The sequence below is a fragment of the Pseudopodoces humilis genome, chromosome 5 (assembly GCF_049639895.1).
Source record: "Pseudopodoces humilis isolate 2021_Gansu_Grassland_sample_001 chromosome 5, ASM4963989v1, whole genome shotgun sequence".
NCBI lineage: Eukaryota > Metazoa > Chordata > Aves > Passeriformes > Paridae > Pseudopodoces > Pseudopodoces humilis.
Genome location: NC_142204.1, coordinates 28,040,925 through 28,067,793, shown reverse-complemented (window position 1 = coordinate 28,067,793; position 26,869 = coordinate 28,040,925). Strand labels below are relative to the sequence as shown.

The window sequence follows — 26,869 nt, the reverse complement described above, 5'->3', positions numbered from 1 at the left end:
AAAGACTGAAAGACTGCAGTCTTGAACTCAATCGAACCTCCCCAGCAGAGACACACTTGTGACATTTTGGAAGTCGACTTTACAAATAAATAAATAAAACGACTTTGCGCTTTTCAAACTCTACGGTACTATAGATGCAAATTTGGGGTTTTTTTGCGCTTAAGTCACAGCAACGGCGGCAGTCACGCTAATAGATTAGCTACCGATTTCCCGGCTGGATTTATTCTCGAGCCCGACGGGCACAGGCTCGGGCGGTTATCCCGGGAGAGAGAATTGCCGTGCCCGCCCGGTGCCGAGCGCGGGAGGGACGGCCGCCCGCGGCGCGCTCCGCCGGGGCCGCAGGTGCCTGCGGGGCAGGGGCGCGGGCAGGTGTCACGGCAGGACACCGGGATCAGGGCAGGTAACTGGAATCGCGCTAACAGCCTCCCCCGCTGCTCGCGACAGGGAGGGGCGCTCCCGGCGGCGGGGGCACACCTGCCGCCCGAAAGGGGCCCGGCGAGGTCCCGGCGTCACGGGGACCCGCGGGGCGCGGGCAGCGTCCTCACCCCCTCCGGCGCCCGCGAGCGCCGCCCCGTGCGCCTCTCCCGCCCGAGCCCAATTTAAACTGCGTTACTGTCCCTCGCGCAAAGCACCAACGCCGCTGCTCCCGCGCGCCCCGCCCCTTTTCCGCCCGCCAGCCAATAGCGGAGCCGCTTCGTTGCCCTCCCCGCCAATCAGGGCGCGTTTTATTGCGGGCTGGGAAGAAGTGCTCGGTGCGCGCGGCCGCCCCTGTGGAGCTGGTCCCTGGCGCGGAGCAGACGAGTCCTCCTCCTTCTCCTCCCGCTCCCCCGCCCCTTCTCCCCGCGCTTTGTTGGTGCCTCTCCCTGGAGAGCGGCGGCGGCTGCGGCCGGCGGCGATGCCCGAGTTCCTGGCGGATCCGTCGGTGCTGACCAAGGAGAAGCTGAAGAGCGAGCTGATCGCTAACAATGTGAGCCTCCCGGGCGGCGAGCAGCGCAAGGACGTGTACGTGCAGCTCTACCTGCAGCACCTCACCGCCCGCAACCCGCCCGCCCTCGCGCAGCCCGACTTTTCCAGCGACGAGGAGCGGGAGCCCACACCTCTCGGAGCCCGCAGCCGCGGCGCTGCCGCCCCCGGGCGGGTGAGTACCGCTGCCTCCCGCCCGCGCCGCCTGGCCTCCCCGGCACCCTCGGCCCCCCTTCCCCGCCCGAACGGGGCCGGCCGCCTCCGCCCGCCGGCCGCCGCTCGGGGAGCGGTACGACGCGCCGGGGTCCCCGCACGGGTCGGGAGTATCTCCAGCTCGGCTGAGGGTGGGATCGTGCCCGGCCGGGACGGTCCCGCCGCCTGGGCGAGAAGGGGCAGCGGCGCTGGCGGGCGGCCGCCCCGCTTCGGGGACGAGCTGGAACGGCGGGTCGGTGCCGGGGGCCGCTGGCCGCTCCTCCAGGATGCGTCCCGCCTAAGCGCCTTTTGGAGCGGCTGGCTCGGGGGGTAGGGGCAGCGCGACCGCGCGTGGAGTGTGCGACAGCCCCCCGACTGTAAATTAGGAAACCTTTACTATAGCTTGGCGAGCGGTCTCCTAAGTAGACTATTTCGGTGCTGGAGGAACGAAGCAAGAGAACTGGACGAGGTTGCAACTTGCTCAGGAAAGGGCTCCCCCCTGCTGTCTCGGTTGTACGGTAGTGTAAATGCCGTACTCGGTGTAAATGCCTCTAAATGAAAGGATGAAGCTGTGAGGGAACAGCTGGTTTGTTTCACTTAATGAAGTGGACTGTTTAGTGTAAAGAGGGTCTGCATAATGTAGATGTCTTGCTCGTACCTCTAAGATGTGTTTTATAGCAAAGCGCCTCTGGTGCCTGTTCAATTCGTCCACTGCACTTGTTTTCTTAGACTTTACACATGTAAGGAAAGAGGGGTAACTGGTGCCATTTGGAATTTTTCTCTTTGGGAAAAATGTGATTTCCTTCTTAATTTTTCATAAGTGGACTATAAATTTGCATATATCGAGGAAGCAATCTTGTAATTGATAATTGTAACATGTCTGGTTTCAAGAAAAGACTTGAATAATGATTATCAGCTTCTGGAGTCCTAATGTGTGTGATAGTATAACTATTTAATTGTGTCTTAGATACTATGTTTCAAAGGTCATTAGTTTAAGAGAGTGCCGATAAACTGAGTCCTTTGAAGGTCTTTCACACTTTAACCATCAAAAGCCCAAGAGAACAGTTCTTGAATTAAAAAATTGAAACTGCAACTTCAAGAGGAACGGATCTCTAAAACCAAGTTATTTACCTTAACATCTGTCCATTTCAAACACTTATCTGGCGTTTACTAAATGCAGTTAAAATGAAACAGACGTTTCTCTGACTTAGAGCGTTCTGCGTATATAAGGTGCTTTTGAGTAAAACGGGATGTGCTTGAATCTGACTTGTTTCATGCTTGTCAGAGAAGGAACATCTCAGAACTGTAGTTCCTATCCCAGACCTGAGTTTTCCTTTCCACAAAGTTTAAACAATTACGGGTAACTTTTTTGATGTTCACAGAATGGGTGGTACTGCTGCACTTTTGTTAACAATATCTGGAAGGCTCTGTGCTATTTGTGCTTATCTTGTGTGTTAGTATCAGAACACTGTATCATCAGAAGTTCCGGAGCTTCAGCGAATACTCCAGTGAGTGTTGCTCAGATTTGGGTCAGTTGTGCCCTGTGTTATGTCACTTTCCCCTCATTCCTCACTCCGCCTCGCCCCCCCGTCCCGCGCCACAAACAACCAACATTAAGCCAAAACGCTCAGAAAAATCCCAAACAATACCTGCTAAGCAAAACAATCTTGGATGATGTGTGCTTGTTGCTTTCTTTGAGCCACTTGAGTAGTTCTGAAACTGCTTGTATCCCGAGTAGCGTGTCCCTGATAGTGTCTCTTGGCATAATGGTGCTTCTTGTAATCAGTTCTCCTTCAAAAAGATTAGCACATGTGTCTCCAGAGCGATTTGCCCCCAGAACAGTTGGAAAGTAGAGGAAGAGTGAGGGAAGTCTGACATCCCAGGGACTGGGATTCTGGTGAAAAACCAAAGCAAAATATCTTGATAAGATTGAGAGAGGACGGGAGGGAAAGCACTCAGGCGTCTGAAAGATAGAAATAAGGGGCAAGGGGGGAAGCTGGAACTGCAAGGATTTATGGATAGGAGGAATGAAATAAAGGAACAGGCTTTCCCTCTCTCCGCTCTGGCCCGCTCGCCCTTCCCTTTCTTACGAGCAGATAGTTAGAAGCGTCTGGCTGAGTTGCAGTCCTCGCGTGTGCGGAGGAGCCGGAGGGCGGGGCAGCGCGGGCGGGGTCGCGGCGGTGCGGGCGGGGCCGGGCGCCAGGGGGCGCGCCGGGGCCGGGCGTCGCAGCGCGGGGCGCTCGCTGCGAGCGGCTCCTCCTGCGGCAGCCGCGGGGTCCTGAACGGGACAGGCAGCGCTTTTCTTAAAATGGGGGTGAGTAACAAGGGCACGGGAATAATCTGAACATCCATGCTGCAGTCACTGAAAGCTACGCCAGGTCTCTTCGTACTGGCATCAGAGTTTTGACATGGCTGTCGTCATTAGTGATTTTGAACTGTTTACATTGTCATTTTAGCGTGTTTTTTTCTAAGTTCAGAGCATTTGATAATGCATTTTGATGTTTATTTTCTACTGATAAAAGCTGTGCACAGAGAAAATTCCATAGTTTGAATTCTGTTGCAAGTTACATGTTTTGAATCCATCACTCTTCTGGCTTAGATCTATCCAGCCCAAGAATAAATAGCTCACTTTGGCTATATATTCATACCAGAAGAGGAAAAGCTTTTAAAATCATGCCTGTTTGTGCCTCAGTCTGATAGTACTGTGTGGAGGAGCCAGTTTCTCCAGATCGACTAAGGTTTTTGAGGAGCTTTTTTTTTTTTTCTTCTCTAAGCTTTTTTAGCATAGTAGTCTGTGAGGACTGTGACTAGGTATGGAAGACACTGTTTTGCTGCAGGGTGAACCATCTGCATCTGAATGCCCCTTGTCCTGGTTAGTTATGGGCTGGATATCAGCTCAAGTAGCTCACAGGAAAAGTAACTATAAAATTAGGTTTCTGCCTCTCTAGGACTATTACTTTAAAACATGTACCAAAAATATTGTCTTGACACTGTTAAACAAGAACTGTTCAGAGCTTAGAATATGTAGACTATTATGATTGAGCTTATTGTGTATTTCATGTCCTGGAAGAATCATTTCTAAAACATATTGAGTGATATTTTTGACCTTTAAAGTGATGATATGAAAAAGATCAGTCAACTGTTTCCTGTTAATGAAGGTATGATGAGACCATCTGGACCTGAAGGGCCTGTTTGAAAGGTCATACAAGAGACCTATCAGGTAAAGATGTTTGATTTGATGGGGGGTGGAGGAAGAGTTGTTAGTTTGGGTTGTTGGAGCTTTTTGTTCTAATCAAGTAGCCAAGTAAATAAAGAGCCAGCTTCAGCTCTTCATAGTCAGAATGCTGTGGTTGTGGTATCTGTAGCTGAGATAACAACAACAGCTTCAAGCCCTTCCTTATTGGGAAAGAGAAGGTAATAGTAAAACTGGTATTTTATGAACATTAGGTGTGTGGAAAGTGTACTGGATAGGTGAGACAGCAGCTGTGTATGCCCATTGAAGGCAGAGAATCTATTCCATGTTTCCTGTGTGGCTGTACCTGACGTGCCGCATGGATGTCACCCAGAATACAGTTTCAATCCTTTGTGGACGTTTAAAAGGTGCTCATCTGCTGGCTGAGAGAAAGCTGTGGGCAGGGATGAGGAGACCAAAGTAATTCCCACCTACAGTGAGAAGTCCTGCTATGCTGCTCTGCACCTTCAGACTTTGAACAGGTGCATTTCCTTCACCAAGTAACATGGAAATTAGGGTCTGGGAGGAGAAGGGGGTGGAAGGGTTGAATAGTCCATAATCTTATAATTTATGACTGTTACTGTACATAGATTTGGAAATTCTAAGTCTGGCACTTACTAATTATGGTTAGAAGGTAGCAAATACTTTAAGTTGTGTGTATCAGTATCTTTGAATTGCTGCTACATAATTTCCATTGTTTATTTTGTCTGTCCTGTAGCTTTTGGTAAATATTGTCTCTGGGCCTTTAAGGTTAAAAAGTTCAGTAGGACTTGATTTTTCAAAAAGGAAATTCTACTGCAGGAAATGATTGTCTATGGTACAATAAAAAGTACAAGGGGAATAAAGACCTATCTATTTCACTGTATAAATCTGTTATTCTGTTGGTGTGATTTGGGCTCTCTTTACCCTGTTTTAACCTTGTTCAGAGAAATTGTAAATAAACCCTGACCTTTTTTGCATTTAGTGATGAAGCTGTACCTGTTTGGGATTAAAATCATTGTGTATCCTGATGTAGATGCCATTTAACTTGGGATTTGAAAATAGTTTTCTGGTGATGTTCCATAGTTGTTGAAGAAGCTGTTGAATAATAAAACCAACATCTTTCTTATGCTTGTCTCTGGGACAGTGCTAGGACTAGTACAGGTGCTTATGAAGGTTGCTTGATTAAGCTGGTCTTTGGTTGTTCATTTCTATTCAGCAGAAATGCCAGAGGTAAGGGGTAGGTAGCTTCTTAAGTCTGAATTCTGGTTGCTTGCATATTCTGCTCTTCTTGCCAGCAAAAGATCGTGAAAACTTTGTGCTGTCAAGAGATGATACTTGGAGAAGATGAACTTCTCCTATGATGTTTTTCTGTGGCCCTAGTACTGACAATGCTGTGTGGCAGCCCCATGCTTATAATTCACTACAATACTTGTTTGAAGAGTTAGTTCCTAGGCAGTCGCAAACTGAGCCTGACAGATACCACTACCAAATTGCTATCTCTGATGTGAACAAATCTCTCTCAAGTGAAGTATGCAGATAGTCTTCCATCTTCTGTTTTCTAGAAAATAACAATGACTAGAAATATTTCTTTTATGCTGCGAGCTCTGGATGGGATTAGAAGATCTTCAGATAAGGGTTTATTGATTTGGGTATATTGTTGCAAAAATATTTACATAGATTTGGGTGTATTATTGAAAAAATATTTACATTATGGGGAAAGTGGTCAGCTGCACCACCTTACTTTGGCAAATCCTGGATATTGCCACTATTTCGTTTTAAGCACTTTATCTCTGCACCACAGTGAGACAGATATTACTAGTGGTCATAGAACAGGTAAATGTAGGCATGTTTTTTTGTTGTTTTTGTTTTTAATTTACAGTGTTAAGCTTCTAAGCTAGCTCTTTTGATCAGTCTTGTGGTGTAGTGCAGTGGATAAGTAGTTGTGATGCACAGGAAGTGTAGCGGTGCATTATACTGTAATAGTAGTGGTAATTAAAGCGAGTGTTGTTGCTGAAGTTAATGCTGTCATACCGCAGCTGAGCTGTGAGAAATTCTTCAGTCCTGCCTCATGCTTCTAAGGATCATCTTGTGGTCCAGAGAATGGTTAAATGGCAGCTTTCTACTTGTACAAGGGAAGTCATTTGCTCCTGCTCTAAGGTGAATAGGTGTTCAAAAGTAAAAGCTGTGACCTTGCAGAACACAAAATGAACACATCTGGCCCAATTATTGAAGAGCACAGATTGCTTTCAACTTTCTTCATCCCCTCCCTACTCTTTTTCTTTGCCGAAACTGGCTATTTTGATGATGTCTGTTTGTGACAGTAGTGCAGGAAAAAGTAAAGTGGTATTTTGAAGGAAAAAAAGCCACAAAGAAACCATGAGATATGTGAATTTTCTTCTGTTAGAGTACCCTGGTACTCGTTAGTTGCAGTTAGATTTCTGATGGCTAAGATTTCTGTAAAGCATCCAGAATGCTGAGTAGGTTTTCTGGTGTATATTGTTGTAGTATCTTCTGTGGTTTCTAAGTGAACAAGGTAGATACAAGATACATTACAACAGGTTTCCAGTTTCTCTAAAGTGTCTTTGAATATCAATTTCCTGTACCATGGTAGTTTTCTTCTGAAATATAGAATATCATCTTAGTTAATCTGCTTGGTGACGTGGGAAAACACCAGAGCTGTCGTTAGTCTAAACAGATCTCAACAAGAAAATTCAGCATTTTTTTCAGGACTTTTTTCTGTTTGGACAGTTCAGTAGTGTAGAAAAAGTGCATTGAATATGAAATTTAAGTTAATGTGTTATTTAAGTTGGCATAATGTTATGACCAACATGTTCAAGAGTGAACAAAAGTCCTGTGCAGCTGCAGGTTGATTGTTCCTTGTGTACTGTGTAAGGAGGCTCAATTGCTTCAAAAGCTAATTAGGAGTGGAATGACTGATAAAGTGAGTTGTAAATCTGTCTTTAGTCAAATCCGACACTTTAATGCCCCTATACTTTCTTCAGACTGTTTGGAGTCTATGTCTTAGAGTAAAGAAATGCCATGATCTCCTGGAGATTCTGTTGCTTTTCAGCAGCTGATTTTACGTTCATTGTACTGCAGTATCCAGGAGTCAGAAGAAAATTTGGAGTCAGATATATTTGGGAAACCCTCATACAGTCCCTGCTTAGCTTTAAAATACCAAGATACTTGAGGCAAGACCAAGTTTGCATGCAAAGAAATACTGAACTGGCATTAACAGATAGATACTCGTGGCTCATGTAAATCATCTTAAAGTGTTTTGTTGCTATCTTATAAAATGCAACAAGAAAAAGACCTGTTAATTTTTTGAGTGTTTATAGCATATTTGTATTGGGAATTTTAGTCTTTTGTTAGTACTAAAAAAAAACCACATTGGGCCTCTGGACAACTGAGTTGAGAAAAATGCTAAATGCAGAAATTGTTTCTGTTTATATAATACAACTTTGAGATACAAATATGACTTATTTCAAAGCAGTATCAAGGTCTTTCTTAGTAAAGAACATGCAAATCCTCTACTTTTCCTGTTTCACCTCTTCACTTTCACAATGCCTGTTGTAGTAATTAAATATTATGATCAAATATTTATTAAATATTATGATCACTCTGTTTGGATCGAGCAGAGACTGCTAGTTTAGGAGTAGCATCTCAGCAGATTATTGTGATAGCCATCTGTATGTAGTGATGGTGCATTGCCAAGTGTTCAAGTAGTGTTGCCAGAGTTGGGTTTAGAATTTGTTAGAGCTACAAGTAGCAGAGATGTAAGCAGAAAAGCAGGATTTTGAAAATTTGCGTCTGTTTCTGATTTTTGCCTTTCCTGCACTCTGCCTTGTAACATCAAGTAATCTCACAGAGAGTGACAGGACAAGTTGGAATAGGGGTTTTGGAAATTTGGTTGAAAGAATGTAGATACTAAAGAACTTCTTCCATATCATTAGAGGAAGAAATGTTGACCTACCAGGTAGAAAAATAGTGCAGAGACATGCCAATGTAACATAAATATTTGTAGTTTTCTGTAGTGATGGTGAAACAGCTAGTAGCTTACTTCTCCAATCACAGCAAAGCAATCCCCTCCCACTGTATACTTGAACTTCAAATTAAAACACAAGACCAGAATAATGAGTGATTTATTATTTTTTTAACTGTAGAGGAGACTTGTAATGGGTATTTCCTTCCTAAGTAGGAAATTTGTGCATGTTTTCGTAGTAGGTGTAAATGTTTGTACTGTTTCACATAAGCTTTAGTAGTAATCATGGGGGATGAATTTCTTCTGGGTTTATATGTTTATTACTCATATGTCTTCCTGTTCCTTTAAAAGAAAAAGATGTGCTCAGGATTAACTGAAAACATCCTGTCTCTCATTTCTCCCTCCTGCTCTCAGAAAGCTACAAAGAAAACTGACAAACCCAGACCAGAGGAGAAGGATGACCTAGATGTAACAGAGATGAGTAATGAAGACCTCCAAGAACAACTTATGAAGTATGGAGTAAATCCTGGCCCGATTGTAGGTAGGTCAATTGAACTAGTAGATACTAATCTTGTAACTCAGTAAAACTGAGTTTTATTTCTCATTAAACCTCACTTGTGAAGTTTCCCTGATATAGTTACTTTTTAGTACCAGTACTGTTGCAATCCTACTTTTCACCTAGGATATTTTCATTGAACTGTTTACGTTAAGAAGACTTGAAGCATTGTAGGTGGGCAAGTCTGCAGTTTGCTTCTTGTGTTCTAGGCCAGTGGAAGATATTCCAACTTGTGTTCTGAAGCTGTGTAACTGTTAGTTAAAGTTCAGTACTGTTAGGTCTGTTAGTTAGGTCTTCAGATACAGAAGTTTAAATCTGGGCTCACTTAAATAGGAAAGACATGTTACATAATAACCTAGTAGTATTGAGAGCAGAATGAGAACAGGGAACTTCCCTTTCCCTAGAGCATTTCCTAATCACTGCATTGTGCAGTAATGTTTTCCTTTGCCAATGTTTTTTTCTAGCCTAGCATTCTGTCCTGTGTGCTGGCCTGTGGAGTAGTCCTGACCCCAGCCTAATCTCCTGCCTTGGGCACTCAGATATCTGTGATGTGGGATCAAAGCACCTTGCCTTTCAGATTGTGCACTATCCTAATGGCAAGGGAATTTGATTTTGCAACTCTTCAAAAAAGATTGTTGTCTGTAGTGTGCAGAGCCTTCTGTGGAATGTTCTTGAAATCCTAGGTGGATGGAAGTGTCTGTGACTAAGCCTGCAGTCCTGCGTATATTCAAAGCCTTATCTGTAATATTTTCCGTTAGCTGATTCTGCATGCCTTGCCATTCATCCTGTACCTCTTGGATAGTACTCAAGTATGAAAAACTCAAGAATCTATGTAGTCCACTGGAAAGGCATTTACATTTGGTCCAATTTATTGCCTTTAATTCTTACAGGGTATGGACTCTTTCTTTAGAGGCTGCCATGTCTTTTAAGTGGTGGTTTCCTCTTATCAGAAAACTTCAAAAGCTAGGATCTTTTTTTTCTGCAGCTAACAGCTCAAGCAGCAGTCACCTCTACAGGTTTTTGCCAACAAAGTCCAGATGTGGAAGTATGTGCTACATTTAAAATGTTTTAAGCAGCTGTCCTCTTAGATTGAGCAAGGCAACTTGATGGCTATGTGGTATCAAGCAGAAAGGTCTGTTGTTGCTGCTTGCTTGCACCACCTCTGATGCTTAATGGGCTGAATTTGCCAACAAGGCAAAGGCAGGGGCAGCAATTCCAGGGTAAGGGAGTTAGGAGAATAATAGTGCAATCTGCATGGAAATTGTTGCCTTTGTGTTGCCTTTTTCCCAGCCTGGAAATGAAACTGGAGATAATTTTAGTAAGGAGGTAATATAAAAGGGGATCTTTATTTGAAGGCCTCCAGGAGCAGTTGTGAAAAGGTGTCCACAAAAGCTCACCCCCACCCGCAGCGGTGAGTACAATAGGTTTTAGGAAATTAGCATCATTGATTAAAAAGTACTGATTAGGAGGACGAGTGGTGATGCAATTCTCCCTGCCAGGTCAAGTCCCTGCTCTGGAGACCCCACTTCAGCACTATTTGTAATTCAGCCAGGAGAATGCATCTTGATGAGTTGTTCTCAGCCTTGGTTCCCAGGAAGAACCAAGATAGTACAAATTGTACCTCCTGTGGCTTGGAGCTCTGGGATTTGTTTTGTCTTTCTGCTTAAGGAAAGGCCATGGAAAAGTACTGGGAAAGCAAATCACTAATACACTAGACTACAGAGCTACACATATATGTGTGAAGAATAGAGAGAACATATAAAAGAAAAAAAAAGGCAATAAAATAAAATGGCATCACTTGTAATATCAAACTCACTAAATTTTTTTGGTGAGGGAATAGCAACTTGTATATTGCAGCATACAAAGCAAAAGATCTGAGAAGCTGGTAAATTCCCTTTCCATAGATTTCCTTTCTATAACTTTCAGTGTATGAAGAAGTCTAAGTTTATCTAAGAATTCTCTTAAACTGACAAGTTAAAGCCTTAGAGCCAGAGTTGTGTGCCTTGGGGTGTGTGTGTATATATATATAGAGAGAGACAGACTCTGGGTCATACAAACTGATTAAAAATAAACAACACATTATGTTCAGAAATTCCCAAAGAATATGTAACAGCCAAGTTCTATCAGTCAAGTCAGGAAAGATTAAAACTGTTTCTTTAGCATGTATCCTTCTTTGTTATAGCTACTACTAGGAAACTTTATGAGAAAAAGCTTTTGAAACTGATGGAACAAGGTCCTGACCTGAAGGGACCCGTGCCTCTCCCAGCGATTTCAGCTACTGAGAACACCAAACAGAATGGAAACAATGATTCTGACCAGTACAGCGACAATGAAGAAGGTAAGACTTGAGTGGAACTTGCATGGGAATGATTCAAATTATACATGAATGATACTTGCAGTAGAGATAACCTAAAGGGGGTATGATCTTGTGTTGGCATCGGTGCTTGGCACCACCGGACAGTGGTCTCAAACTGACTGATGCCATCAGCTTATTATCCTGTAGTAAAAACTCTCTACCTTCTCTGTGTGCACCCTCACAGGCAGCTCCACGCAGCACTGACTCCTTCTCTCCTTCCCTCTTCCAGACCAGCTAACTCCTTCCTGTCCCTTACTTGGCTGCCTGACCCTTCCTCCTCCTCACAGCAATGCCAGCAAAAGTCTCTCTTCTCCCTCCCTGTGCTCTCTGCTCCTAACTCTATATATTTCTTTTTCACATGCATAACACCTACATTCCCTTTTACTCTTTTGTGATTGGTCACATCAGCATTCCACGCTTCTTCTCCTTCAGTTCTATTCACCTGTCTTATACAGCTGCACCCCCTTAGGAATGAGGCTGGACTGCAGCCCCATTCCTAATCTTCCACAATCTATTCTCCTACAGTCTTGCTGTTGGGTGAGGCTGTAAGATACTGTTGCAAGCCATGTTAGTCATGTGCTTGATCATGCAGTACCAGCACAGTGATCCAGGTGCCTGTTCTGGGAAAGGAAACCTTTTGCTACTGAACTGTCTTTAATCCATTTTCCCCAGACTGGAGCCTGTAAATCCAGTAGACAGAATTGCATATTGGGTGTTTCAATGTTCTTTGCACGTTGTACTTAAGTATCAGTCCAATTTTGTCTTATGGTGCTCACAATAGTTATTTACTATGGGATATTGAATGAATGTTTGTTTATTAAACTTTTGTTCTTTTCTGTTTACTATCTAACACTTATGATTCAACCCCTTTTATGCGCTGTTCCTTATGGACTTAGTTGGGGGTAGGTTGATTGGTTGGTCCTGGGTGTGTTTTTTGTGGTTTTAACATCAAGTTTGTATCAAGAAAGTGTAGTGGTGGGGGAAGTGGAACACACCATTGTGCAATTTACAAGAAACAAAAACAGTATAGGTTTTAAAGAATTACTTGAATGGATTGTTAGAAGATGCTTATTTAGTGTGGTGTGGTTTTGGGAGTGGGTTTTCTTATTGTTTTTGCAGGAATTTTCATGAACACAGGACAGAAAGGGTTGAAATGCACCTAGTAATTGCATATTTGGACTTGTTTTTCAACTTTTATCTATTGCATTTTTCAGGGGAAAGGGTGTTAGAGATTGATTGATTTATTAATTTTTGTGATAGCCAAGAGCCGAGTCACAACTGACAGCTAACTTCATATAATTTCATATGCTTCATATAATTACTGAACTGTTCACACCCTGGGGAAAAATATCAAACCCAAATATTCCCCCTCTCCCCTACCAAAAACAAGTTTCTTTTTATAAGTAGGTCTTAAATGTGTCAGTGTAATGCTACTAGAATTTTAGAAAAGCAGTGGAAATAATGCATCTTCTTACTGGTGAGATGAGTGCTAACCACTCTCCCTTTCTACTGTGTTAAAAATGGGGTTTTATATAAAAGGACACAAATTAGAGGAAACTAAGCAACAACTTCAAACAACATTGACAAGCTTCAGTACCTTTACTGCAATAAACAGCAGAATGGTACTTCAGTTAAAAGAATTTGATACCAGTTTCTAATGGAACTGCTGGATTGGTCAAGGCTTATCTGAAATGTAGGAGTTTTAGCACAAAATGTAAACACGTGGGTCAGTGCTTCAAAATAATTTTAAGATTATTCTTCAAAAACCTTTTCTCTTATACATTAATAGAGAAATATACCTGTTTCACAGCTTTTTATGGAAATGGCATCTCATAAGAGTTGTGTTGCCTCTTGAAATGAATTTTTATTAAAATATATTTGATTTCAACTAATACAACAGCCAGTAGTATTATAGAAACCAGTTTTATTAAAACTGTTTGCAGATCCGAAGACTGAGCTGAGGCTTGAGAAGAGAGAACCTCTGAAAGCCAGGACGAAGACGACAGCAGCACTCAAACAAAAAAGAGTTGTTGAACACAACCAGGTATGTTTATCATAGTCGCGTGGGGAACAACTACTAACTGCAGATGATGTGCTCACTAAACACCTTGCTTCTTTTACCATCACATGACTAAGTGAGCTATGCTGTTTTTTAAAGTTTTTAGAAAGCCTGTTCTAATATAGCATGAAAAATCTTGTGAATTAACTATAGTGGCTGTTTTTAGCATGTCTGATAACGTTCAAAGTTATGATCTGCTGTTTGTCTGACTTGCCAGCTGCTGTAGCACCTCCTAGAGAAGAGCAGGCAACCTTAACATGTTTAGTTTTGGAAATCTGACAGATTTTTAATTCATATGGGCTGATGGCTTTCTGTTGGACGCTTGTAATCAACTCGATTCTATAAAAGTAGTGGTTTCTCAAAAAAAAGTTTGGAAAAAGGGATGTGTGGCATTTTTTGTTTTTTTTAAGAAGTGTTTTTAAATACATATATATATTTGTTTAGCTAGCTATAGACATAGGTATGCATTTTAAATGCATCTGTTTAATGACTTACTTAAATACAATATGTATTTGGGTATATACCTATATGTATAGGTGTGTTTATATGTGTACATGCATACATTTGCTCTCTATGTAATATTTTTTCTTCAACTATGTTTGTAGCAGCAGTATTAGAGTAGACATGAATTTGTTGAAAAACTTCTCCTTATGAAGAAAATGGATAAATAACAAGTGTAGATCTCCCTGCGTGTACCACCTGGCCTTTACTTATAAACATTAGTTCTGCTGCCTTAATGCAAGAGGGATTTTACAGAAACACCTCTGATTTTCAAGCTGCTGAATATAGGGCTTGGTAGTTGATGGCTGATCTGTTATTCTGATGTGAAAGCATCATTAAATACCCTGTTCTTCAGCTTAGGATATTTAGTCTTTACAGTGCTCATCTGACCAGTAATTAGTGGAGTTATGCTACAGTAAAGGACTTGTAATGAACCATTCAGTGACTCAGAATCTAACTTGTTAATTGCTTGGTGTATTTTTGCAGATCACAGTGATTTTTCTCAGTACTTTGTTAAATGCCAGATGCTTGCTACTTAGTGTATGTGTATGTATAAACATGCTTTAGCTACAGACAGCTCTTAAAGCAGGTTAAATGCTGCTATATGACTTTGAGTAATACAACACAGTTATGGAGATCTATAACTAGTTTGCTTATTTTAAGTTGGACTTTTAGGGTACAAGCTGAACAGATTTTACTTCTAAAAACAAAATGCACACGTAGCCCAATGCACCAAGTATTCTTTAATTTGTTTGGGGAACTTCTGCTTGTAATGGTCTTTATAATGAGCATTTTAAGAATTACTTTTTTTGGAAATGGTTATTCTGCCAGAAATCCCTGCCGGCTTCAGTGTAATAAAGATATTTAATTCTTCTGTCAACAAACAAAACTTATAGTCTTCAGAAACTCACAGAATAAGAGATTTAGTGAGGTATTTTTGTGGCATTTTAAGTGATTTGTTTACTCAATTTTTTGTCATCCAGTTTCACTATATTAGTATCAGGTCATTATTGTTTTGCCTTGCAGTCTTACATGTGCAGTACAGATGCAATATTTTGCAACTTGCATATTTTAATTACCAGGAGTTAATCAAAGGAATAATCAAAAAATTACCTCATTTCAAAATCACCAAATTCTTCAGAAACTCTCTTCAGTTTGTTAAACCTTTCACCTTTGAACATCTGATTGCTTCTTGAGTTTTTTTGGGTGTTTTTTAAATACAGCAAAGAGACAAAACCATATAAAAAACCCAAAAAAACCAGCCCCACCCCCCAGGAAAATATTGCAGCTGCTTGGGGCCAAGAACAACTTCATGCTTTTGGCTAGCAAATGTGTGTAGTCATGTCTTTTTACTGAGAACAAAACCAGAACATGGAGAAGATTTTTTTCTTTCCTTCCCTTCTTCCTGTGGAATTGCATTGTAGGTTTTCAGCTAATGTGTCAAGGGACTATGCTCATTCTGCAGAACTATTTCAACTGTTGAGGAATGTGTGGCATTGATGCAGAGTGTGTGGCTGAAGCATGGTGAGGCTGAGCTGATGGGCAGTGTGGTGTGAGCAGACTTGCTAGTTACTTCTGGGTCCTGTGTAACACTGGTTTTAGACCAGATGTACATAGCTGACAAGACTGTCATTTGGCATGGCTGGATGTAACTGCTCTTAAGAAGAGAATGCAGATAGATAGACAGTTATTAGGCAGACTGCTGCAAAAGAAATTGGGTGGGGAGGTTGAGCAGGCATATGGGTCTTATCAGTCAGTTAGTGGTCGAGTGCTGGATGAATTTGAGATCAGCTACTTGTGTTTAATTACCTCCTCATAGTGAAAAGTTGGCAGAAAACCCTAATTTAAATATCCCCTTCTAATCCAGTAGGTGAATCTAGAGTAGGAGTTCAAAACTCAGCCTGACAGTAAATTGCATTGGACAGAAGGAGGCAGGCTAAACAATGTAAATGTTAAGGCGCAGTGTAGAACTAGTCTCTTTCCTGAAACTTTGTACAGTGACATTCTGCATGTGCTATGTTCCCCTGCTCCTCCCTGTATTTTTTTTTGACTACCTGTATAGTAACTTGGTAAGTGGTAGCTGAGGTAAAGTCATAATCTGTAGCTCCACTGCTCATGAGTTACTTGACAGTTAGAAGCACATGCTGAACACTGCTTGTGTACTACACTGTTGTGGTTTCTCTGGTTACCTACAGGGTGTTGGTGTACCTAACATGGGTGTTACATTTTGATAGTGTTAGGGGCCTGCTCCATTGACAGTGGGGGTAATTATAACTGTAGACAATATTTTTTATATCTTCTTTTCTGTCTGTTGAATGTGTTGTACTGAAGTCTGGATGAGTTATGCAGTAGATTCTGGTTTTTCCTTGACTTTTCATGCAAGGAAAAAATTGAAACTTGGTGCTTAAAACATATGATTGGAGCATCCGAAGAAGAGAGGCAGTTATTAGTGGAGTGCTTCTAACTTTTCATTAGAAGATAAGAAATTTGTAGTCAAATAGTCTGGGATGGGGAGCTCTTTGTTACTAATATGAGTGAATTTGCTTTCCTGCTTTCCTGAGTGGATTGTACTGGGGTAAAAACACTCTGAAATTAGTGTTTTTTCTCTAAGCTTCTAAAGAACACCTCTTAAATAGAAAGTGTATGGGGTTGAGGTGGGGAACTGTGATTGTAGGTTGCAGGAAGGAAGAGAATGCAGTGTCTGGTAAATATTTAAGAAGGGGTTAGAAGATATTTCCTCTGTTAAATTTGTAAAGAACTTTGGAGAATTGGGCTGAAATCAACAATTCTAAAAAACCCACGAACTTGAATCTGTTTGGACCTGAGGTCTGTGCATTTGTTTTATAAAATACTTCAGTGAGTTTGGAAAGAAGTGAGGCACTTGTGCTCCCTCTGCTGGGCATTTAGTAGCTGTTATACAGAATTTATCATGGAACCATAAAGCTGATCAGCTTCTAGTTTCACTGTCCTCTCTCAAGTAATAAATACTTCTCAGCCTGTTCTCTTAACACATTGTTTTGCGGCTAATACTGTTCTAGTGAAGTAATTTCACTATTGAACCTGTAATTGACAGTTACAGTGTGTAACTTTATTTAGCAATGAGTGTAACTTCCAAAAACTTGATAATACATCACTGTATGAGGTGTTAATATGCAAAGATAGAAGTATTTAAAAAGTAATAATTTTTATTTTTAAACTTAACCAAATATAAAAGAAAATCTTGTATATAATCTAGAATAAGCAGCTTCACATCTCCCTTTCCATCTTGGAATTAGCTTTGAGGGGGATATCTGCTTCGAGCACGAAACTTGCAGTAAAGCGTAGGGAACGATCTGCATTTGTTAATGGCTATAAAAGTTGGGCGCTTCATGCTGTTACTTTGATTTGTGAGAGATCTGTATCAGGCTTGATTGTTTAAACCTGTTATGTGATAATTGTTAGTTTCATCCCTGTATGTAGAAATTTTTAAGATCATTTAGTGTCTCTCCCCGACCCCTGTGGCTGAAGATTAGTTCCTATTGAAATTTAGGTGGCTGTCCATAAACTGTGCCCAACTCTGCTTGAGAGAATCTATCAGTGTAGAGAACAAGGTGATGCTTTCTTCTTATGTTCATAGATTTGTGTGTGTGTGTAGGCAGGAAATGTAATGGGCCTGAAAGCTTCATGTCTGCTGTCCATGACTTGATGTAACTCCTTGTAGTGTTAGCTCATTCCAGGGCAGTGAGCAAATTAGCAGTTTTTACTAATTGGGCATTATCTATTCAGTTCTGTATTTGAACAACAATGTGCTGAAATGTAAATATTATGGTCAATGCTACTAATCTAGCTAGCTATTCATTATTGAATGTATTAGGATCCACAGTTCTTTGATTGTAGACATGTTGCTTTTGGAGTGTGCATGCTATTTTGGCTTTTGGTTGCGAGTATCCAATGTTTGGAGCTGGTTTTCATGTATATGATCATGTGTTTGATGCTTGAATAGACCTATTCTCAAGATGAAGTTACTGAGACTGTCTGGACAAGTGGATCTTCAAAAAGTGGACCTCTGCAGGCATTTTCTAGGGAGTCTACAAGAGTGTCAAGAAGAACACCAAGAAAAAGGGTGATGAGAGGCTTTTATAATAGACAAGTTTTTTTTTTCTCTCACTCTTAGGGTCCCAGTGGCTCTTTTATTCAATTGTTGTCTTTTGTTTGTTTTAAACAAACAGGTGGAAGCTACAGCACAGTTGCCTGTAGATGATGCTGTAATATCAGAGAGTACTCCCATAAATGAAACTATATTGGCTGCAAGCAACGAGACCCTAGTAAATATGTTTAATCAATTGTGGTATTCTTCTGTAACATATCTTCACTGACAGAATCATTCTGTTTTGGACAAATAGAAAACTGTTTTAAGGAAAGTAAGACTATTCAGTAGTCTCTGAAAACACATACTCGGTATCTGTTTTATTATACCTAATACTGTTCACTTTGAGATGGGACTAGGTCAACACCTAGGTCGCATCTGATGTCTTTTGTGGGGGGAGGGCTGTAAAAAAAACACTTTAAAAGCTTAGATACTTTCTTAATTTATTTAAGTACATGCAGAATATTTGCTTTTAAGTTTGGCTTTTCTTGTGAACTAAATAGCTTTTATGTTTCTAAATGGCTTAAAAGAAACCAGTTGGAATGATAAGCAGTGTGTTTCCTTTGCTGATCTTGGAGTATCTGTTACATAACCTTCTTGAGTTAACTTCTAACATGCATATATTCAATGCACATAAAGGTTTTGTTGTTTGGTTCTGCCACCTTGCCCCTTTTCATTTTGTATTTTGGCTGTTTCTGAGTGAACAATTTTGAATCTCGGCAGGTTGGCAATAGGGTGCCTGGAAATTTCAAGCATGCAGCTCCTACACTGTCAGTCAGTGAACTCTCAGACATGCCCAGAAGAACACCAAAGAAACCACTGATGACAGCTGAAGTAAATAAATTAAAACTTAGATTGCTCTTGCTTACTCTCTGTGAACAAAATTCCTGTGTGTATGTGCTTACTTCTTAGTACAGAGGGGGTGGAGGATGTCATTGCCCAGGTGACACCAGTCAAAAGAAACTAGTGTTGTCACATGACATAAAAGAGAATATAAACTTATTTTTATCTTCCCCTTTCAGATTTGTGTGTGTGTGTGAAAATCTGATTTTTTCTTTTTCCTAAGATAAATATGTTTTAATATGCTATTTCTCCTTGGGCTGCTATTTTTCTGAATAAAATGTAGATTTTTTTTTTTCTTTTAAATTCTTTGAATAGCTCAAAGTAGAGTAGACTTGGGTTATCTCCCTTTGAGCTTGTAAATCAACCTATCATGAAAAAACACAATGTGCTTTAATTTAGGGAATCAAGTAGTAGAATGACTATACACCAAATTACCGAATTAAAAAAGCATCAGTAGATTGCTTTCAGTTATCAAGAAAGAAAATAATTCTTTAACTGTTAACCTATTCAAGCTGCCAAAAATTGTATCTCTTGGAGAACTGTCTAAAGCACCTGCAAGTATATGTAATTGTATTAATATAATACTGTAATGTTGTGGAATTTTACATTGCAAGATGCTGTTTGTCTGTTCATGTAGCTGTAGATAAAGCTGCTATTAACATTTCATTTACAATATGACTGCCATGTAGACTTAGTTGTCAAATAGAAGGTTGTGGGTAAACGTGATGTTCTATTCCAAGCTGCTGATGGGGGTTTTTCAGTCAGTATTTTAATGTAATGTGGCATGGTTTTTTACAGCAAGAAGAGACAGATTGCCCACATCAGTGCTTTTTAAATCATGTTGGTCACAACCAGTCCTGTGATATGCTCAACACAGCCATGATAGAGGTGATGGTTAAGTTTTTTTGATCATCTACATCATTGGCTGGCAGGTGTATAGGATTTATACAACTTATTCTTTATCCTAAAGGAAACTGAGGAGATCACTGAATGCTTTAAGACACCAAAAGTGACTGGATGGCTGCCAATAATTAAGGTTAAACAAACTTCTAAAACCCAAGAAGTAAACTTCTTGAATGTCACTGGGTGACTCATTCATTCTTACAAATTGCACATGGTTCTGGTCACTGAGACAGCTATACAGAAACTTTTTCTTTTGCTGTCTGTTCGGCCTCTAACTGTTTTTTGTTTCCTAGGTGCTGGAGAGAACTACAGAAGAAAGAAGAATAGAAAGGGATATTCTTAAAGAAATGTTCCCTTATGAAGTATCAACACCTACAGGAATTAGGTATTTCTAAAGTTTATGGCGCTTCTTTTGTCAGTTCTTGTAAACCTATTTAAGCTGAGAAATATCTTTTGATTATATTGATAGAGTTCCGAGAAACAATTTTTGCACTCTGGCTCAATGACATTTGTGACAGCCACCTATTTTTCCATTCTATATACATAAATTTGTTACCAAAGCAGCCCCATCTTTATTTAAACTGGAGAAGGGAGAACAGGGTGGTACTATAGTACAAATTAGTACCAGAATTTCTGGATGGTGAAAGTTAAATGAAAAGAGCTTTTTCGTGGTAATGACTTGCAATATTTAAGTTTTTGGCTAGATGCAACTGCTTAGGCCTGCTTTTAAATTAAGGAAAGATCTCATGGCATATATTTGAGTTGTCTTTTGCAAAGCCAGACAGAACTTTCAGATACCTTATTTTTTCCTTTAAATGGCAATCATGTTGTTTAATCTTATCATGAATGAGGATGGCATCTAGGAAAGGCTATTACTTGTGGGTTTTGGGTTTGTTTTGTGGTTTTTTGTTTGGTTTTTGGTTTTGGTTTTTTTTTTGTGTGTGTGTCTTTATATTTAAACAAAGATTGAAGCAACCCTCTGGTTAATTGGCCAATTAAAAAAAAACACTCTGCTTAGAGCATATGAGAAAAAGTTTCCCCACGTTAAGATGTGAAATCATCTCCTGTGTTTCCAATATGTTAATTATAGCTTCAATTTAAACTGCAATTGCATAAAGTCTTAACCATAAGGAGAATATATAGTACTAGTTACTACTGCTGTGGGGCATCTGCTGACCACTCCGAATTTGCTCTCCTGTTTTGAGGTCCAGTTAAATCCATACCACTTTTTTTTTTAAAAAAAAAAGTAAAAATCATACATGTATACTTCTTGTATATTAGAATTTGGAAGTGTACATGTGGTTTTTTAATCCTTACTGCTCTGTCTTCTGGCTCGGTTTTGGCTTAGCCATCAGTAGATATTTTATTGGCCGGAAATAATCTTTTGTTTAGAAATTCCAGTGGGGCTGCAAAAATAATCATTAAGAAAGCAAATAGAAGGAGACACTTTCTACAGTTTGATTGCAAGTTATGATCCTTTCTGTGTGGATAGGATGAAGTGGCATTTGAGTTTGTTTTTTTTAAAGACTGATTGAACACTGAATTACTAACTTTATTGTGTCTATCGGTCAAGCTTCAAAAATCGTATTACAGGTACTGTATTCACCAGAAATAATTCTTAGTTCTTTAATTATACTAAAACTTCCCTACGTATTTTAGATTGCTCTTTTAAATATGCAGTATTTCAATTTTTTTTTCTTTTTAATTCACAGTGCTAGCTGCCGTAGACCAATCAAAGGAGCTGCAAGCCGGCCTCTGGAGCACAGTGACTTCATACTGGAGGAAAGTTACTCTAAGTATGCACAAAAATATGGTACCTCGACTGACACCAAGTCGGAGAAACCAGCAGTAAAAAAACAGCGCCCCGTCCCCCTGTGGATAAAAGTTTTTCTCTTTGTTGTTGTTTCAGTCTTCATGTTTTTGGTTTATCAGTCAATGGAAACTAATCAAGGAAATCCTTTTTCTAAATACATGAATATTGTCACTCAGGGCAGTGCCAAATGAATATCTTTCTGAAAGGCACACCCAATTTGATCTCCTGTTTTTTAATTGTAGAGAACTCTCCTGCCCTCTCATCGGCTCAAGGACTTCTTATAAATAATGTGATTGGAACCTGATAAATTGGATAAATGAAGAAAGATAATATTAAATGGACATCGGTAACTTTCTGGACTTTGGACAAGTAGGAGATCACTGCCATAGGAGTAACATTTTTTTAAATCTTTGAACTTTTTTAGGCTTTATTTTTTTAATGTGGACATCCTTTAAATTCACTTTTGAGAAAATGTATATTTGTTTTTGCAAGAACTTGGAAGCTGAGAAGGGCAAAAATGTAGTAAAATGTGAAGCTGTGTCTTTAAAACTTTTCATTTGTACAGAAAAGAAGTTGTACTTCTGTCTCTAGATTATAGCGGAGAAGGATTTTAATATGGGATAAAGGGAAATGCATTTCATTATGCATTTTTGCAGTAACAACACAACTGAATTTGAGCTCTTAGGATGTAGAGAGAGTACAACAGCAGCCTTTTCTGTAGATTACTGTAACTTTAGTAAATGTAACTGTAAACCTGTTTGCATTTCTGTAAAAGTCTTAGTATCATATTAGTAACTGTTTAAGTGTAACTTCATTTAAATGTATCCCTTCATTTTAGTGCTTACAGTGTTGTAGGAGTTGAATACAAATCAAATTGGCAAGGGATGTATTAGAGGAACTTATTTATTAGTAATATGTGTGGGAAATAAAAACTACATCATAACAATTTGTTACTAAAATACTTTTTTGGGTCAAGATTGTTATCTGAAGCAGTCTAAATTCCAACCTTAGCAGTGGTCTTTTTTCTTTCTTAAAAAAGCGAGGTCTTTCCAACACAGCTTTATGTGATTATCTTTAAATATTTGTGTAGAGAAGTATTCTCAAAGTATGAAAATTCCATATGAAGTTTTATTCTTGTATGAAGAGGGCATTGCTGCATTTTCCGCTACAGTTTCATCTTTTAAGGTGAGATTTACTACTTTCATGCCATTGACTATTTTTCTCAGTGGAAGCATGCTGAAACACTCTCTATTGTGTAACTTGGTTGAGCAGGCAGCTGACTTCACTACTACCAATGAAGAGTGATAAGCAAAAATTTTTTTAAAGTGAATGTATACATTTTTGGTGTGCTTAAATCTGCAGCATACAGATGTTCAGTCTTATTGCTTGGTACAAAATTGCAATAAATCATACTACTTATTCTTAAAGTGCTACTTATAAAAAGCTGAGAACATTAGTTAATAGTCAATATCTTTTTACTCTAGGTACAATTATTGTGTAGACTATAGCTATGGGGAAGCTTTACTTTGTGAACTTTGGGACAAACATGGTAATTTGTAGCAAAGCAATAGTTTTGGGGTTTTTTTCCTGTTTAATGGTTTTTTTCCTTCTAAACTGCTTTTTTGAGTAATCCAAATAGCTAAACCTGTGTCCATCCTATAGAGAATTGTAACATAAGACATTCACTTTTGGTGTCAAAAATGGAGAAAAATAAAAATGATTTTAATGTGTGTGGATTTTCCTTATCAAAATAAATGCATTGCTGAAAGGCAGCAAAAGCAAGACAAATGATGTATCAGTGGTGTCATTTTGTGCTGCTACGGTCTTCCATATTGAAAAAATATTTGAAATCTGATAATAAACTCAGGTCAGTTCATGTCACTTGGTGGGAGGAATATTCATAATATTTGCAGTATCAGAGTTTTGTGCCATAGTCCTTTAGCCTATGTCAGGCCTTTAGTTTGGATGAGGGGGAGAAAGTAGCTTTCATTTGTTTTTCAATGCTAAAGGAACTTCCTTTTCACTTTAAATTATTTCTCACACCATGTTTCTGCATGTTTGCATGTAAAATATATCCTTTTTTCCTAGTTACAAGAAATACTTTCAGTTTGCCTCTGCCAGGGGTACTATTAATATCATCAAAGAAAAAAAAACAAACTACAATCAAAACAAACTACAGACTGAATTTTCTTGCAATTAACTGTCATCATTCTTTCATTTTTGCACTGTTTTGGAGAATGCTTTCAACTTCAGTGTTGCCTCACAGACAGTAAAGAGTTTCTAGAAAAGTCCTCAAAGTAACCCACCCGTAGTTCAGTTGTAGTTAGGAAGCAATGCATCTTCGATAAAGGAATGGGCTTTTTTATATTTCAGACACTTAATGGTGTGTGGTAGCCCAAAGACTAGGATCTTTCTCCTGGTCCCAAAGTTGAATTTTTCATGGTATTCTAAGAGTAACACATATAATAATGCTATGAGCTGTATATGCTTAAAGCCTTCTAACTAAATGCTGTATAAATTAAGCTGTAGTATATAATTCTACTGTAGTCTTTGTATCAAAGTGCTGAAGCAATACACACTGATGTTCCTTTTTTTCTTCCTTTTACACATTCTCACGTTTGTTCCATTAGTTCATCTTGGTTTTTTTTAGACAGAGCCAGCTTGAACTTTCAGAACCAATGAAAAAAGAGTAATTTTAGGGACTAGTATCCAAAATCCAGTTGCAAAAATGAGTAGAGTTCTGATGTAGTAAGTATTGTTTAAGAAGTCCCCTTCAGGGCAGGGGCCACAACAAGCCTGGAAAAGGCCTGTGGAAGTTAATGGGTGTGACAATGTTATTTTGGGTTTGGTGGCTTTTGTTCTCATGATTGGTCATACTGCTCAGAATGTTGTGCTGAAAACCTGGCAGGTCTTGATTTCCTGTCTGAATTGGAACTAACGCACAGCTTGTATTTTTCCCTTTAAATTCTGTGCTAATAATTCAACATTTATCCAGTCTCGGGAGCCTGGTATCAGGTTGTGGATCACTAGATTATTTCACTTGAGATTAATTTTACAGCATCTGATCCATGATGAGAGCATGAGAGCTTCAGTAGTCTAAGACAATAAATTTTCAAGAAGGATCTTAAATTTAAATTCTGTGTGTTTTAAGACCTTGATTTGTATTTCAATAAGAAACAGCATGAAAGAACTTCAAGTTTACTTGCTAACAGCATGCTCAGCACTGCCCTACAGAATGATTTTGGATCCCTCCGAGGCTTGGGCTATGTGGGTTTTTTTTTTTGTTTCTGGTGGCATAATTTACAAAACTCTTTATGGTACTAAAATTCCTGCTAATTACCTTCTCTACTAGTTTTGTGGACAAGATGTCTTTAAAAAATATGTTAACTTGTTTATGCAGAGTCAAAGCAGAAAAGCTGACTTTATTAATCTTTAAATAATACAAGTCCCAAAGAAAACTCAGCAGTAAAATTTATGTAATTGCAAATGAAGCTGGTAAAATTGTGTGGCATATTTTGTGCATGGTACATTTGGCTTACTTTGATATGGCTTAAGTAACATATTGGGTCAAATAGATACAGGGGTGTGTTGTGATGTATAATTTTAATTTTTTTGTTTGCAAAGGTAGGTGTTTCAGCATATCCTTTGTTAATATGGCTTTTATTGTGTGTTTGGTAAGTCTACCTCTCTTTGTCTGAAGCTGTCCTTAGACTTGCTTTTCCTGAGGGAATTTACCAGTCTGCTTTGCACCAGTGCAACAGCAAGTTACTACAATGGATATATACATGCATGTTTCAGACAGCACAGGGTCGCCAAGTTAATTGAACTTGTAAAGCAGTCCTAAGGTGGCATAAACACCTGTAAGTACTGTGTATATGCTGATATAAAAAGAAATCTCACGAGTTACACCTCACTTTGAAGTTCTCTGTTAGCATTGGTAGTCTGTGGTTAAAACATAATAACTGCACTGTCTTATTTGTTCTCTAGAAAAAAATGTGATGTTTAATAGATACAAATCATGTACTGTGTGAGAATTAAAAAAAAATTAAATATTATTAGACAAGGATATACATGGCAGCAATTAATAAGAATAATAAGATTCCACTACTTACTTCCTGTGTTGAGGATAGGTGACTGCTGTTGTCCAACCTTGGAAGCCTGGTTTCTGGTGAAGGAAATGCTGCAACTTAAGGTTTCCCTTGGGCTGTAAAACCTGATCCATTACTGACTTTAGAACCATGGTCTAGTAGTTCTGGTGTTGAAATAAGGAAAGTGTATATAAAATAAAAGTTTACAAGCCAAGCACATGCTGCTCTGCTAACCTGATTATCAAAGGTGTGGATGGTTGTTTCAGTATCTCGTATATTTTTGAAAACAAGGTCACCTGGGAAACAAGCTCATAAGAGCTTTGATTTTGCTTGCAGGCTTTACCAAAATGTTAGAATTGTGAAAAGTTACTGTAAGACAGGAACTAGCCTGCATTTCCTTGATTGTATGCAGTTTGAGGTGAAATTAGGGTGGGAAATGGAGAGGATATGCGGTGGGTGTTACAACAGAAGGATAGATGAAATTAAGAACACTCCAGAGCTGCAATCTGAAATTTTCCTAACCTCATAAAACTTACAGCTACTGATTAAAAAAGATGGATTTAATTTACTGTGAATTGGACAGAGGGTGACGCTAGAATGTAGCATCTTTCAAGTCTTCACCTATTACTACCTTCAATGTCTCTCAGAAATTAATTAAATTAATCTAGATGGTTTGAATTACAGGCTATTGCTGTTTCATTCCTTCACATCTGGGAAAAGTTGTAGGTATTTTCTTTGTAAACTTATATGTATTCAGTAAGAACATATATTATCCCTGTATTTTCATGGGGCTATGTTAGACTGCTGTTTAGTAAGTCTTGTTAATAGTACAGCTGTTAGAAGTTAATTGTCACTTAAAAACCACTCACAGTTTGTTCTAGAAAAGTTCTATAGACCAATTCATAAGCATTTGTATAGCTGTGCACATAAATCACCATTAGATGTTGTCTATAAGTGGTCATCTGCTCATGCTTTATAATTGGAAGGAACAGAGGTTTTCCATATGTTAAAAATTGGAAGAGTCCGCAAGAATTGTAATCATTTTTCTGCAGTTTGAAGATAAGAGCCCAAGTCTCAATTGTCTAGTGGTTATCTATTGAAATTGAAAATAATGTCAGTGTTTGGCTTTAAAATAAAATATTGTTACAAATAATTGTTTAGAGGTGAGTAGAGCAGAGCAAGTAATAGCAAAATGAACTATTATGGCTTGTTTTCACTGCTGCCACTGGCAATGAATTCAACAGCTCTTTGGGCTCTCAGCTGGTTACTAAAC

At 39.4% G+C, this 26,869-nt stretch overlaps 1 protein-coding gene across 7 annotated transcripts; it reads left to right on the top strand.

The window, feature by feature from the left end:
• Positions 1 to 744: 744 nt before the first annotated feature.
• TMPO (thymopoietin) lies at positions 745 to 23,296 on the top strand. 7 transcript variants are annotated; one of them, XM_088055411.1, is made up of 11 exons: positions 745 to 1,138; positions 8,766 to 8,892; positions 11,090 to 11,245; positions 13,207 to 13,307; positions 17,806 to 17,925; positions 18,032 to 18,127; positions 18,673 to 18,783; positions 19,591 to 19,680; positions 19,763 to 19,828; positions 19,989 to 20,080; positions 21,408 to 23,296. In XM_088055411.1, the coding sequence occupies exons 1-11, from the start codon at positions 896 to 898 to the stop codon at positions 21,697 to 21,699; spliced, it is 1,494 nt and encodes a 497-aa protein (XP_087911537.1). In that variant the 5' UTR covers positions 745 to 895; the 3' UTR covers positions 21,700 to 23,296. The 7 variants fall into 7 exon arrangements, with proteins under 7 accessions (XP_087911537.1, XP_087911538.1, XP_087911539.1 ...); XM_088055412.1 differs by lacking the exon at positions 17,806 to 17,925; XM_088055413.1 differs by lacking the exons at positions 17,806 to 17,925; positions 18,032 to 18,127.
• The last annotated feature ends 3,573 nt before the right edge of the window (positions 23,297 to 26,869 follow it).